This window comes from Saimiri boliviensis, chromosome 3, assembly GCF_048565385.1.
Source record: "Saimiri boliviensis isolate mSaiBol1 chromosome 3, mSaiBol1.pri, whole genome shotgun sequence".
NCBI classification, from domain to species: domain Eukaryota; kingdom Metazoa; phylum Chordata; class Mammalia; order Primates; family Cebidae; genus Saimiri; species Saimiri boliviensis.
Genome location: NC_133451.1, coordinates 99,924,327 through 99,938,965, shown reverse-complemented (window position 1 = coordinate 99,938,965; position 14,639 = coordinate 99,924,327). Strand labels below are relative to the sequence as shown.

At 37.4% G+C, this 14,639-nt stretch overlaps 1 protein-coding gene across 1 annotated transcript in view; it reads left to right on the top strand.

The window, feature by feature from the left end:
- Window positions 1-14,639, top strand: part of PAPSS1 (3'-phosphoadenosine 5'-phosphosulfate synthase 1) — a 107,706-nt gene that overhangs the window by 43,530 nt on the left and 49,537 nt on the right. Inside the window, exon 5 of the mRNA XM_003929475.4 lies at window positions 1,417-1,535. Coding sequence (XP_003929524.1) covers window positions 1,417-1,535 — 119 coding nt within the window. The remainder of the gene's footprint in view (window positions 1-1,416; window positions 1,536-14,639) is intronic.

Sequence of the window (14,639 nt, the reverse complement as noted above, 5' to 3'; positions counted from 1 at the left end):
TGTAGGGGATGCTTAGAAATATGAATAGAAAAAAATGAAATAAGTGGGCTGTAGCTTTGTAGTATGTATTTTTGAACTCTTGCTAGCTGTACTGTACTTCGTGGTATTAATGGTAGTGATTTTGAATTCATGCATGCCATTCTAACCTAAGAATGACCTAAGCTTTCCAAGATAGGCAAGCCTTGAGTGACTTACATGTGAGGTAAGGTCAGGGGTGTAAGATAGGAATGGCATGTCTTTAGCTTAGCTAACCCTCTCTGGGAAATTATCGTCTGTTTGCTGTTTTCTTAGCAGTTACATGGTAACACATATACCATAGGAAAAATCTAAATAGTGGTTAATACTAAAATTATATTTGATAGTTTAAGTTATTTTGTGATCTAATAGATTTACTATTCTTATTTGTATTTAGTTTAAGCAAATAGTAGTTAATTTGTTTTAACACCTGTTATCTGACAGCAGAAGAAGCCTGTGGAGCTTCAATTTGGCCATGAATAATGCTTGTGACTGTACTAGACAGATTGACTTAGTTTTTGCACAGAGAAGAAAGTAATCTTGTCAGGTTTAGTTTTATGTCTGTGTCCTGTAGAGAAATAGAGATGCTTTGGATCACCTGGTATTAATTCTGTACATCTTCACAGTCAGCTTGGGCATTTTCTTAAGACAAAAAAGAAAGAAAAAAGGTAAAAAAAAGTAGTAGAATTGATTCTACTAGTTTTTGATTTGCGGATTCTGTATTAATGAATTTGGCTATTTGACAAAATGTATTCGTAACCTCCACATCAATATGCCTGGCACTTCCATGATCAGTACGACACATCTGACACACTGACACAGTTCCCAGCAAAACAAGGCAGCACTTGGCCTTTTGGTTTTAGTTCTCATACCACAAACAATTGTTATTCTGCAGCCTATTTGGTGCCATGTTTTTAAATATTTTTGTGCTACTTTGGGTGGTTTTACAGTTTAAAATGGCCCTCAGTGCTGGAAAAAAAAGTTTAATTAGAAATCTTGGCTGGACGCAGTGGCTCACGCCTGTAATCCCAGCACTTTGGGAGGCCAAGGCGCCAGCCTGCCCAACATGGAGAAACCCCATCTCTAACCAAAAAATCAGCCAGGTGTGGTGGCGGGCACCTGTAATCCCAGCTACTCGGAGACTGAGGTAGGAGAATCGCTTGAACCCGGGAGGCGGAGGTTGCAATGAGCCAAGATCGCGCCACTGCACTCCAGCCTGGGTGATAAGAGCAAAACTGTCTCAAAAAAAATTTCTCCCAAGAAAGACACTTCATTACTATAGCCCTGTGGCTTGGGGGACAGCGCAGATACTAACCTCAGCATAGTAGAGATCTGCACTGAAAAACAAAACTATTTTAATTTTATTTTCCACCCCACTCTATTATCTGGTACCTTTTATAGGTTTCACTGGGATCGATTCTGAATATGAAAAGCCAGAGGCCCCTGAATTGGTGCTGAAAACAGACTCCTGTGATGTGAATGACTGTGTCCAGCAAGTTGTGGAACTTCTACAGGAACGGGTAAGAAAAGATGAAAGAAGGAATCATCAGAGAAAAATTGTATCTCTCTGATAATCTTCCCCTCCAAAAAAAATGGTGGTGTTAATATTGAGTAACATTTGTATTTTAAATGCTTCAAAATGCCGACAGTGTTCAGTGTCTGTATATCAGTGTGTGAGGTATTGTGGGGAGCACTGTGAGTGTACAGTATATGAAATATCCCCCTTCGTGTAAACCTCAGTAGTCTTAGGAGTCAAGCAGTCTTATATTTTACCACAGAAAAATACCTAACAGAGAAAATCCAGTCATGATTATTCAGTCCAACTTGATAGTATATGTTTTAATTTGAGATATACAAGGTAGTTAACTTTTCTTAACTTTTCTTAGGCATTTAGAGCACCCACATTTCTCTTGTGATAGCATGATGATCTCCTTATGGGTGGATTTTAGAGAGGGATCTGTGGAGGATGTAAGTTTCTAGGACGTAAGGACCTTTCCCTGGTGCCTGGGCCTATGGAGCCTTGAAGAGGCTTGATGTTATTTTTCCAGGGTACTCAGGCCCACTAACAAGTGCAGGGTTCCTTCAGACTTTAGTCTGGGTTTTTATAAGTTTTCTTTCCGTTTTGCTTCCTCCACACTACCCTCAACCCCCTTTCCCTACTTCATTGGAGGATCACATAGTCCACTGTAGTTAGAGAGGATCTGGCCTCTGTGTGGTTGGAGGTCTTGCATCTGTGGATACCCTGTCCCCTTGTCATGCATTCCCCCCGCTTTGCTGTTCATTCCTGACCTAGGGATGCACAGAAAATGGGGCATCATCTTTCCTCATTCTGTCCTAACTGTGGGTTTTGGAGTCCAAACCCCCTCTTAATCTACAAAATCCTATAATAAACCCCTTTCATCTAGTGTATGGTACAGGATATATTAGACATACAACTTTAAAAAATTTCTTTGTCTGAATATATTACAAATGTTTAGCCTTTGAGTTTTTCCACATTATGAGATATCCACCAGGTAGTTAACCTGGGACTTTCCTTCCTGATTTATTTATTTTATCCAAATATTGTAGCTGAATAAGTAGAAATAACATAAACTGGTACTGCTCTGATGCTTTTCTTTGTATTTACTCATCAGATATCATCATCTGCAGGTCGGTGAGACATCCCAGGAGGTTTTATGCTTCATCGTCTCTGCCTTCTAGGTTTCTTTTTAACTGACTTCTGCCCTCTTGTTCTAATCCTATTGCTCTACTTCTAGCTTCCTTTTCATCTATCCAGAGCTGCCTCAGCATCCATTCTTTCATCATCCATCATCAGCCACACATTGATTAAAAGCCCACCATTGTCGTTATGGTCCTAGGTGCTAGTAATGCAAAGATTGATCAGCTATGCCTCCATCCTTGAGGAATTTACATCATAGGTGATAGAAACAGACGTAAAAGTGTTTAACTCCTAGGAAGTATGTTGGAAATCATGATTTAATGTGCGTCCATGGCATACTGGGAGGCACAGGGGAATGAATTTGGAAAGGATTTTATCAGTCTTTCTCATCTGTTTGTTCATTTTTAGAAAGTACTTTCGCTGGGTGTAGAATTCTGCATTGACAGGTTTTTTTTTTTTTCCTTTAGTTCTTTAGAGATGTTCCATTTTTTTAAAAATTTGCTTTACTTCTGATGAGAAGTCTACTGTAATTCCTTTCTTTGTTCCTCTATGTTATTTTTTTCTTCCTGTCTGAATTTAAGATTTTCTGTTACTCTTGGTTTTTAGTGGGTTTAGTATCATGTATCTAGGTCTTCTAGTAGATTTAGATCTTTTTTCTTCCTGTTTAAAAATCTCTGACCTTCTTGGGTAGGTGTTTGTTGTTGTTGTTTTTTCCATTAGTTTTTGAAAACTCTTGGCCATTATTATGTTAAATGTTTCTTTTGCCTTTTTCACTTTTCTTCTGGAACTCTAGTTACACATATAATATATTGTTGCATAGTTTTAAGATGTTGTGTTTCTTTCATCCCTTTTCTGTTAACATTTTAGCTTTGATAATTTCTAATCACTTATATTTAAGTTTGCTGATTCTTTAGCTGTATCTAAGATATTGATATGCTTTTTAAACTCTGATAATCATTAAAAAACAGTTTTGTCATTATTTGGCTTTTTTTGATAATATTCATTTCTCAGTTGAAATTCTGCATTGCTCCATGCATGCCGTCTACTTTCATTCTTTTGTTTTAGTAGAGATGAGGTTTCTCCATTTGGTCAGGCTGGTCTCAAACGCCTGACCTCAGATGATCTGCCTGCCTTGGCCTCCCAAAGTGTTGGGATTACAGGTGTTAGCCACTGTGCCTGGCAGTACTCAGGTGTGGTGACACATCCCAGCTACTCAGGAGGCTGAGGCAGGAGGATCTCTTGAGCCCAAGAGTTTGAGGCTGCAGAGAGCTATGATTGTGCCACTGCCCTCCAGCCTGAATGACAGAGTGAGACCCTGTCTCAAGTAAAAAAATAACAAAATACATCAATAAAAGTAAAATAAAGAGGTGAGATGATTTGATTCACAGTTCTTCATAGTTTGGTTCCATGCTGCATATTTTCTTATTTGTTGTCCTTATGAAGTCCACCACGGTCCTTTCTTTCCTTGGTGCTATGGGTTGTATTATATCTAGTCTTAATTAATGCCATCTTCCTAATTTATTTGTATCTAATTAATAATTATGCTATTTTATATAGATACTAATATATTGTAATAGGTACTATTTTATATAGATCCTCCTTTTATAGAGATACTAATCTGTATTATGCCTGCTAGACAATCTGATGATTGGATAGTTTCATTCAAGGAAATTATCTTTGAAAAAGAAGGGTAGATAAGAAATTAACATTTGCTGAGTCCTTATTATAAGGGATGGATACACACACACACACACACACACACACACACACACATATATATATTATGTTGTCTTTTAAAATAACTTGTTCTGTTTGTTTCAATTTGAGGGAAAGTGGCCTTTTTACCTAGTTTAGCTTCCAACTGTCTCTTACCTGAATTACTGTGGTAGTTTTCCAAGTGTTCTTTGTGCTAAGTTCTTTTCATATGTTGTTTAATTTTATTCATACCATAAACTTTTGAAGTGTTTCAGAGAAATGAAGAAACTTGTTCTTGGACATGTTGGATTCTGCACCTACAATTTCAGCCTCTGGCTTTTACTTTCAGGAGTGTTCTCATTATACTTTGGATGTAGTTAAATCTACATCCAGAAAGGAATTCTGGTTATGTTCATTTAAGTCAGAAATTTTCTTCTGAAAAACTGTTTATTTTTATCTTAAAAGTGGGTGGTGACTAAAGAAGAAATGCAAATGCCTCCTTAATTTGATCACTTTCTTTTGGTATCACCCTCCTTTTAAATATTTGTTACATGCTTTTCAGAATAAATGACTTTACTTTTCAATGAAAGCATGAATATTTCTGTTGTACTTATTTGATCTTTTTAGTTAATTTAACAGTTAGTGCTGTATGTGCTAAGCACTTTTGTGAACAGTGGGGATGTGGCAGTTAATTATGCAATAAACATTCCTACCTCAGGGACCTTAATTTTTGGTCTTCACCGCTATCATTTTGTTTATAGTGTATAGATTAGAATGACCATATATAGATTCATTTATTTTTCTTCTTTTATATAACTATGATGTAGAATTTAAAAGTACAATTGAAGGAAGAAATACACATATACACACAACTATATCTGGCATTTATTTTCTTTTGATTTTTTTCCCCACAAAGTTGAATCCCAGTGGGCATTAGGGCACATGGAGAAACCAGTGAATACCTGACATTCAGCTCAAAGTACATCCTTAGTGATGCCAGTTGTGCATTTGCCCACTGTACTTTATTGTAAAGTGACTTGCCATAATGCATATGTTTCATACCAAACTCCCTCAACCCAGCGATCGCAAATTCAGTTCATTCAACTCCATTGTTATCACAAAGACATGTGTTAGGTCTTCCAAAGGTAGGCTATGGGAGGACACATAGTACAATCTAAGTACAGATGAGGAGGTGAAAGGGATGAATGTATCAAGTGCATGTTGTTATAAAGCAAGAAATAATAACCAAATCTGTATAGCTTTAGGTTGTGTTTTTGGAGTGGGGAGGTGAAGGTTAGAGGTCCTACATTAACCAGCATTATGTACCATTACATTGCACTATGTAAAAGAAGATATAAATGTGTGTGCTGAAAGAGAATGCCATGGACAGTGTATTAGTCAGTGCTCTCTAGAGGGGCAGAACTAATGGAATAGATATCTATATCTTTATCTATATCTAGATATAGATATAGATATAAAGGGGAATTTATTTAGTCTTAACTCACATGATCCCAAGGTCTCACAGTAGGTCATCTGTAGGCTGAAGAGCAAGGAGAACCAATCTTGAGTTCCAGACCTGAAGAACTTGGAGTCTGATGTTTGAGGGCAGAAAGCATCCAGCATGGGAGAAAGATGTAGGCTGGGAGATAGGCCAGTTTCTCTTTTTACATTTTCCTGCCTGCTTATATTCTAGCTGTGCTGGTAGCTGATTAGATGGTGCCCACCCAGATTAAGAATGGGTCTCTACCTATCCTAGCCCACTGACTCAAATGTTAATCTCCCATGGCAACACCTCACAGACATACCCAGGATCAATACTTTGCATCCTTCCCTCCGACCAAGTTGACACACAGTATTAACCATCACAGGCAGAGATGGAGACCATCAACAGGAACTCATCAGCTGAACTCTTACTATGTATTAGGCCCTCTGTTAGGTACTGCAGTAGCATTATTGCATCTAGTTTGCATTGAAACTGAGAAGTAGTTAAAATTATCTTCATTTTGCTGATGAGGAAACAGATTACGTAGGTGAAGTTATTTGTCCAGATAGTTTGGAAGAGTGAGGTTTGCACACAGTTCCAACTGATTCTGCAGCCTACACAGTCATGTTTCTACTACACTGCTTTTAATAGTATCTAGATTCATTCCATTTCTAGTTTAATTCTGAAATACCAATCTTTTCTCTGACTCTCTTTCACATTCCTTGATGAGTTGTTCCATACCTGTATTTGGGATTAAGAAATGAGAGAGGCATGGACATTTTGTTGACCTTAGAAAGATTAATATTTATCGAATACTTTTAAAGTACTTGAGCAGATACAAGGCAACACTATCTGGGTTGGAAAGAATGTTTATTATTTCAAGAAATAAACTGTTCATACTTGTGCCCACCTAGTGTGAAATGCTTCTTCTGTGTAGGTGAAATAAGAAAAGTGTAGGTCATCTAATTTACCTTGGAATAAGGCACATTTTGCCTAATGAATTATGATTTGTGTAATTCTTAAAAACTGGAATGTATCTCAAAATAATAAAAGCTATTTACAACAAACCCACAGCCAATATCATACTCAACAGGCAAAAACTAGAAGCATTACCTTTAAAAACTGGCACTAGACAAGGATGCTCTCTATCACCACTCCTATTCAATATAGTATTGGAAGTTCTAGCCAGAGCAATTAGGCAAGATAAAGAAATAAAGGACATTCAGTTAGGAAAGGAAGAAATCAGATTGTCCCTATTTGCAGATGACATGATCATGTATTTAGAAGACCTCATTGTCTCAGCCCAAAATCTCCTTAAGCTGATAAGCAACTTCAGCAAAGTCTCAGGATACAAAATCAATGTGCAGAAATCACAAACATTCCTATTCACCAACAACAGACAGAGAGCCAAGTCAAGAATGAACGCCCATTTACAATTGCTATAAAGAGAATAAAATATCTAGGAATACAACTAACAAAGGATGTAAAAGATCTCTTCAAGGAGAACTACAAACCACTGATCAAGGAAATAAGAGAGGACACAAACATTTCCACACAAGATGGAAAAACATTCCATGCTCATGGTTAGGAAGAATCAATATTGTGAAAATGGTCATACTGCTCAAAGTAATTTATAGATTCAATGCTATCCCCATCAAGCTACCATTGACCTTCTTCACAGAACTGGAAAAAAACACTTTAAACTTCATATGGAATGAAAGGAGAGCCTGCATAGCCAAGATGATCCTAAACAAAAACAACAAAGCTGGAGGCATCACGCTACCTGATGTGAAACTATGCTACAAGGCTACAGTAATCAAAACAGCGTGATACTGGTACCAAAACAGATATATAGACCAATGGAACAGAACAGAGGCCTTGGAAGTCATGCCACACATCTACACCCATGTGATCTTTGACAAACCAGACAAAAACAATTGGGAAAGGATTCCCTGTTTAATAAATGGTGTTGGGAATACTGGCTAGCCATATGCAGGAAGCTGAAACTGTACCTTTTCTGTACACTTTATATAAAAATTAACTCCAGATGAATTAAAGATTTAAACATAAGAACTAACACCATAAAAACCCTAGAAGAAAACTTAGGCAACACCATTCAGGACATAGGCACAGGCAAGGACTTCATGACTAAAACACCAGAAGCAATTGCAACAAAAGCCAAAATAGACAAATGGGATCTAATTCAAGTCCAGAGCATCTGCACAGCAAAAGAAACAATCATTAGAGTAAACTGGCAACCAACAGAATGGGAAAACATTTTTGCAATCTACCCATCTAACAAAGGGCTAATATCCAGAATCTACAAAGAACTAAAGCAGATTTACAGGAAAAAAACAAACCCATTCAAAATTGGGCGAAGGATATGAGCACTTTTCAAAAGAAGACATATATGCGGCTAATAAACGTGAAATAATGGTCATCATCATTGGTCATAAGAGAAATGCAAATCAAAACCACATTGAGATAGTGTCTCATGCCAGTTAGAATGGTGATCATTAAAAAATCTGGAGACAACAGATGCTGGAGAGGATGTGGAGAAAAGGAACACTTTTACACCCATTGGTGGGAGTGTAAATTAGTTCAACCATTATGGAAGACAGTGTGGGAATTCCTCAAGAATCTAGACATAGAAATTCCATTTGACCCAGCAATCCCATTAGTGGGTATACACCCAAAGGATTATAAATTGTTCTGTTATAAAGACACATGCATGTGTATGTTCGTTGTGTTGCTGTTTACCATAGCAAAGACCTAGAACCAATCCAAATGCCCATGGATGATAAACTGGATAAAGAAAATGTTGCACATATACACCATGGAATACTATGCAGCCATAAAAAATGATGAGTTTGTGTCCTTTGAAGAGGCATGGATGAATCTAGAAACCATCATTCTCAGCAAACTGACACGAGAACAGAAAACCAAATACCCCATATTTTAACGCATAGGCCGGTGATGAACAATGAGAACACTTGGGCACAGGGAAGAACAACACTCACAGGACTAGATGTGGGGGTGGAGGGGAGGGGAGGGACAGTAGATGGGGTGGGGAAAATTGGGAGGGATAACACTGGGGGAAATGCCTGATGTAGGCAATGTGGCGGGGCTTGGAGACAGCAAACCACCATGGCATTTATGTACCTATGCAACAGTCCTGCAAGATGCAGAATGTGCACATGTACCCCAGAGCCCAAATATAATTAAAAAAAAAAAACCCTAAATCTAAGTGGCAAAGTGTTATACTACATATAATGACAACTTTATTCCTAAAATAAGCTAAGTAAATTTTATCCCTCTTCAAGCTTAGTTTTGTAAGACTTTTGAAGATTTTTTTTTCTCAACCAATTTCTTGTTTAATCTCTGATATCATCTGGTGTCCAGTGATTCAGTTGAATTTTGACCTTATCTGCCTGGACTTAGCCTAGACCTCACAGTTTTTAAGGGCTCACTCCTATACAATGCCCTGTTTTAGACACCAGCCCAAATGGGGTGCCCAGTATACCTGCTTTCTTGCCTGGCTTATTATAAATCCAGGATTTCCCACCTCCCTACTCTTTCTGCACACCAGGTTTGATCATTAGCTAAGACAACTCACTGAAGTCAGTGAAGTACTTTATTTACCACTGCCAGTTTCTTACAGACTTAGGAATAGCCAGATGGAAGAGATATGCAGGGAATGGGTGGCAGAGCTTCCATGCTTTCTCCATGAGCTTCAGCCTCCCCCCAACTCCCTAGTACCTCCTTATGTTTACCAACCTGGAAGCTCTCTGAACCCCAACATTTAGAGGTTTTTATGTAGGCATTACCTCACACATTTGGTAATATCATTGGATATTGGTGATTGAGCTCAATCTCTCTAATGCCTTTCTGCTCCCCAGAGGTCAGGGGAGAAGAGTGAGGCTGAAAGTTTCAACGCTGTGATGGTGACTTGGACTTCCTGGTCCCAGCCCCCATTGTGAAGCTGTACAGGTGCCCTTCAGCCAAGAGTCATCTCAGCACTCTAAAGACACATTGATCACTTAGGGAATTTGGAGGGTTTTAGGAGCTCTGTGCCAAAAACTGAAGACAGAGAGCAAACACCATATATATTTCCCATTGTATACAACTTTTTATTAAGAGGGAAGAAAGTACTATGGTCTGGGACTTTCCAGAGAATGAAGGTGTTTGAAAAGCACTGTCTCCATGGAAATAATAGTGCTAAGTAGAGTTTGCTTTTATCTGCTGCACTGTATTCCTTTGGAGAGACTCTTCTGTAGTGAATTGTACCTGGAATTATTTAATGGTCTTCAGTAAGAGACAGTATTTATTTCATTGCTCAAGAAAAATGTTCTTAGTATGCTGTACAATGGGTGTTTTAGGATGATGGGTCCTTTGGTTACCATGGGTGCTTTACATAAACTTAAGTATTCTCTGTCATTTCTGGAGTGCCTTCTCTTTCACTCTGGCTGTGTAATGTAATCCAGGGATAGGTAAAGTAGTTGTTCATACAAAGACAGCATTTCTAAGTGTTTTCTCCCAACATCTTCATTTTCTTTGTTTGGTATGTATTGAAGAAAATAGAAGACACTAACAAATCAGCATTTTTTATTTTCCTCGACCCTAAATTGGTCACTAGATGGCCTGCTAGTATTGCATTTTAACTTGACTTGTTATGACATAAGGAAGTAGACTTTTTGCTGCTGGTTTTAATCTTAAGTGATATTTTTAATACTGTTTTAAAATCTACCAGGAACTCTCGATTTACTAGTGCTATAAATTATTTAAAGGTTTGTCTTTTTACGAAATGGTGGTTTAGTGTTCTAAATGGGTTTTAAGCTGCACATAAAAGCCAGACTTTGCAGCTCAGTTTTAAAGTGTTGCCAGAATGTCGTTTGGTGTTCATGCTTTGGATGCATGTAGTTTAGATAATAGAAATTTAATAATTACATAAAAATATGAATGTGCCCTGGTGTTCAAATCTGTTGAGCAGATTTGGCTCAAGAAAAAAGTTCAGAAAGTATTTAAAGGAAAACTTAAAATGTGGAATCACTGTATTAACATGTTCAGAGTTCTTCAGGAAAATTAAAATGAGAGGCGAGAGCTACCACTTTCATGTAGTGCATGTTGTTTGCCCTTCCTGCCAGTTTCCAGGTAAAAACAAAAACAGTTGTCTGATTTTAGATACAACATATGTTAGATCTTAGACTGTCAAAGTCAAACAAAAAAGTTCTGGATACCCCGTGTTATGTTTTAAAATTAATACTTACAGATTTATAGTATCTCTAGACTTACAGGTTACAGAATTCACCTCTCATTAATAGTAGAGTGTGGGTTGTTTACTGATCTTCTGCTCAGAAGTATTCCTATAACCCCTCTAAGCCCCCTTTACCCTTTAGTGCTGGGTGACTGGAGCCTTTCAGATTGGAGGTGAAGTATCCAGGTATGTGAAGACTTTCTCCTGGCCTGGCTTGGCATCTATTTTTGTTTTAAAGGATATTTTCTGAAATAAAACATTTTATATGTACAAACCGAAGAAGAGCATGCTGTTTCTAATAGCTGTGTCTGTGGAAATCCTAATGAATCCCAAATAAAGTGGATAGCTCATGTGGCAGAAACTTCAACTTTCTGTTGTCCAGATATCTTGTCTCTCTTTGAGGTGGTTTTGCTCCTTTCAGATGTTTAACAGTGGTTTTGGAAACTGAGATTTGTCACTGGAATGTGTTAGAAGCTGGCAGCATCTGCATGTTTAAGGTTCTTTTTGTATTCCTGATAGAGACTGAGTCCTTTTGTCTTTATGCATAGAATCTGTGTATAATTCATTTCCACAGACTGAGCAGATGCTCCAGGTTCCTCTTGATTCATGCTATTTTTGCATTAATTCCCAAAACGTTCACCCTACGTATCTTTTTTTTGAAGAGAAAAACAGTAGCAACCTCTTGAATGTTTATTTTGGCATTGGTTAGGTATCAGAAGAATTTTGTATTGAAGTTGTGAGGCTAAAATCCATTTAAAAATATTGTAGGGTGTGAATTTTGAAAAGGGAAGAATATCATGAAATGCTTCTAATGAAAACGTTACTTTGATTCAAAAACAAAATATGAAAAAATTCTTGAAAGTGGTTATAGCCTTTGATAATACATATAAAGCAGGACATTAATAAAATGAATTTATGCTCAATTATGAATACCTTTATTAGTGCATAAAACATTTCCGTAATTTGATGGGGCTCGTAGTATAGATATTGCCCTTTTCACATTCAAACTAGTTACCTTGGAGACAGATTTGATCACAAATTATTTGTATAGTTTTTTTTTTTTTTTTAACTTGGAGATATTTTGGAAGGAAATGGTAGACATCATCTATAGAAACATTCGTTAGTGCACAGTTGTTATTTGGAACATCTCTTCAGAGGAAGCCTCTGCTTCCTGAGTGCACCCTTGGTGTTTTGGGGGCTCCAGGGTGGAGGGAAGAGAACAGCCCCAGCCTTGTGCCTGGAGCATTGTGATGGACTATGCTCACTGCTGCTGGTCTTCAGTCTTTGTGAGCTGAACTAGTGATGCTGGTTTAGGAAACCAGCTAAACATACATTGTTGTAGCCAGTAAAAATAGAAGATGTGTCTGCTGCATGCTTTCTTCTGCGTCTCTAGGATTATGGCAATTTTCAGCAGTAAACATGGGGGAGAGTAGTCAAGCCCCATCACAACATACAAAAAGGTATCCCATCCTTACGATACATTTCAGAGATGGCAAAGAAAGCATTATATAGAGTTTTTCTTACAATTGAAGTTGAGAATGAGATTCTTTTCTTCCCTGGAGTCCTTTGTCATTTGTTCCCAGACTGCATTACCTGCTAAGGGGTCCATCCACAGCAGTGGAAATAGAGGTTCTTGATTTATTCACAGTCGCAGGGTTCGGAACAGTCGGTTGAAAATTGCTTACTTGTCTTTGATAGAACTATTTAGGCCTAAATGAAATGTTGAATATCTTTTCTTTTTGTCTAGAACCTTACCAACGCATTGAAAGATCACATGCTGACTAAAAACTTGAATTCTGTTCAATAAAATCATGAAAATAAGAAAAATTTGACAAAATAATACCTTAGTTTTCAGTACTTCTCAACTGTATGACCTTGGAATATATAGCCTAATTTCTTGGACTTCAATTCGCTCATCTGTGAAATGGGAAATAAAAGTGCCTGCCTCAGGACTTTACAGAGGATTCTGAGTTGATATATGCAGAGTGCTTAAACAGTTCCTGGCATGCAGCAAGCATACTGTAATTATTGAGTATTCTTTATGAGTTGAGTCCTTTGAAAGGCAATATTACAGGGATTTGGGTCAAGTTGTTGACTTCTCTTGGGCCTTGATTTCCTCTGTAAAGAGGGGATAGCAGTAGTTTCTTCTGCCTTCATAAGTAGGACGGGGTGAAGATTAATGAATTAAAATTCACAGGAAGACCTTAGAACAATGTGCAGTGTTGTAGTCAGTTTTCACTAATGTTACCCTCCACTGTTCAGGTACTTTAAGTCACTAAATTGTCACAACAGCATTGTAATATATATGTGTGATCTTTGTGTGTATGTGTGTTTTTAAAACTACTTGGGGAGACACGTTGTAAGATGCTTAAGGTTGCACTGTTAGAATTGGAACTCCGATCTTAGTATAAAAAGTCTCTGCCCGCTTCTTAGTTCACATTCGTAGTGATAAGAACATTGGAAATAACTGACCTATGTATAGACCCCTGTTGCTTTTTGTATCTCGTTGGGTTTGAATATGTTATGCTCCTAAAATTTTGTGATTATGTAAATATTTAATTTTAAGTGTCAGTGAAACTATATCATACTCTTCTTGATACAGTTTTTCCTTTTTGTATCTTGTTGGTTTTGAAGATGTTGCTTTTTGTATGTCGATGAAGATGTTATGCCCCTAAAATTTTGTGATTATGTATGTATTTAATTTTAAGTGTCTTGTGAAACTGTATCATACTCTTCCTCACAAAAGTCCTAATGAATGCCTGACTTCTTATGTAACTTCAGTTACAGTTAGTATTTTTTTCTCCCTGGTATAGAGGATTTCAATACTTTGCAGCTGCAAAGAATCTGTGTGCCTCAAGGCATTTTTGGAGGCTTTAGATATCCAAGAAGCTAATTGAACATATAGATTGTCTTGGGTGGTTCACTTAATGCACATCATCTTTTCCTTTTAGGAAAAATTGACTCTGAATTTTTATTTTCTACTTGATGAAGTAATAGGCTTTGTACAGACTGCTGAACTATTATTTGTTCTGTGATGTGCCTGTAGCTGAAGGCCAGATCAAAGGAAAGCTAGAAAAATGACAATGATAACCATATCTGGGATACAGGGTAAATTGTTTTTCTCATTCCCAAATTCTCTCTATGCTATTTTATATTTAAAATAAATGTGTTAAAAATAATTCCTGGAGTTGGAAGACAAACTATGTCTCATGCTCAATTTGAGTCTTTTTTTCTGTATGTGGTTTCCCCTCCCAGTATACAATTAAGTAGTATGTATAAACTATGTATATTTACTTGTCATTGCTTTAAACTCCTTGGCAAAATTGAAGACATGGCCTCTTTAGTGTGGGTTCATTTGAAATAATCTGGCCCATTAGTGCATGGTTCTCTAATTCATATTTGTACCTACAAAGAGAACATGGAAGCAGCTGGTGGAGCTTTCTTCCTTCACCACTGGTTTTTAATGCCTTCATGTATTATTTACCCTCAGTAAATGCAACAGATAGCTTTTGGCTGTGGGTGCCTGCTGGAAG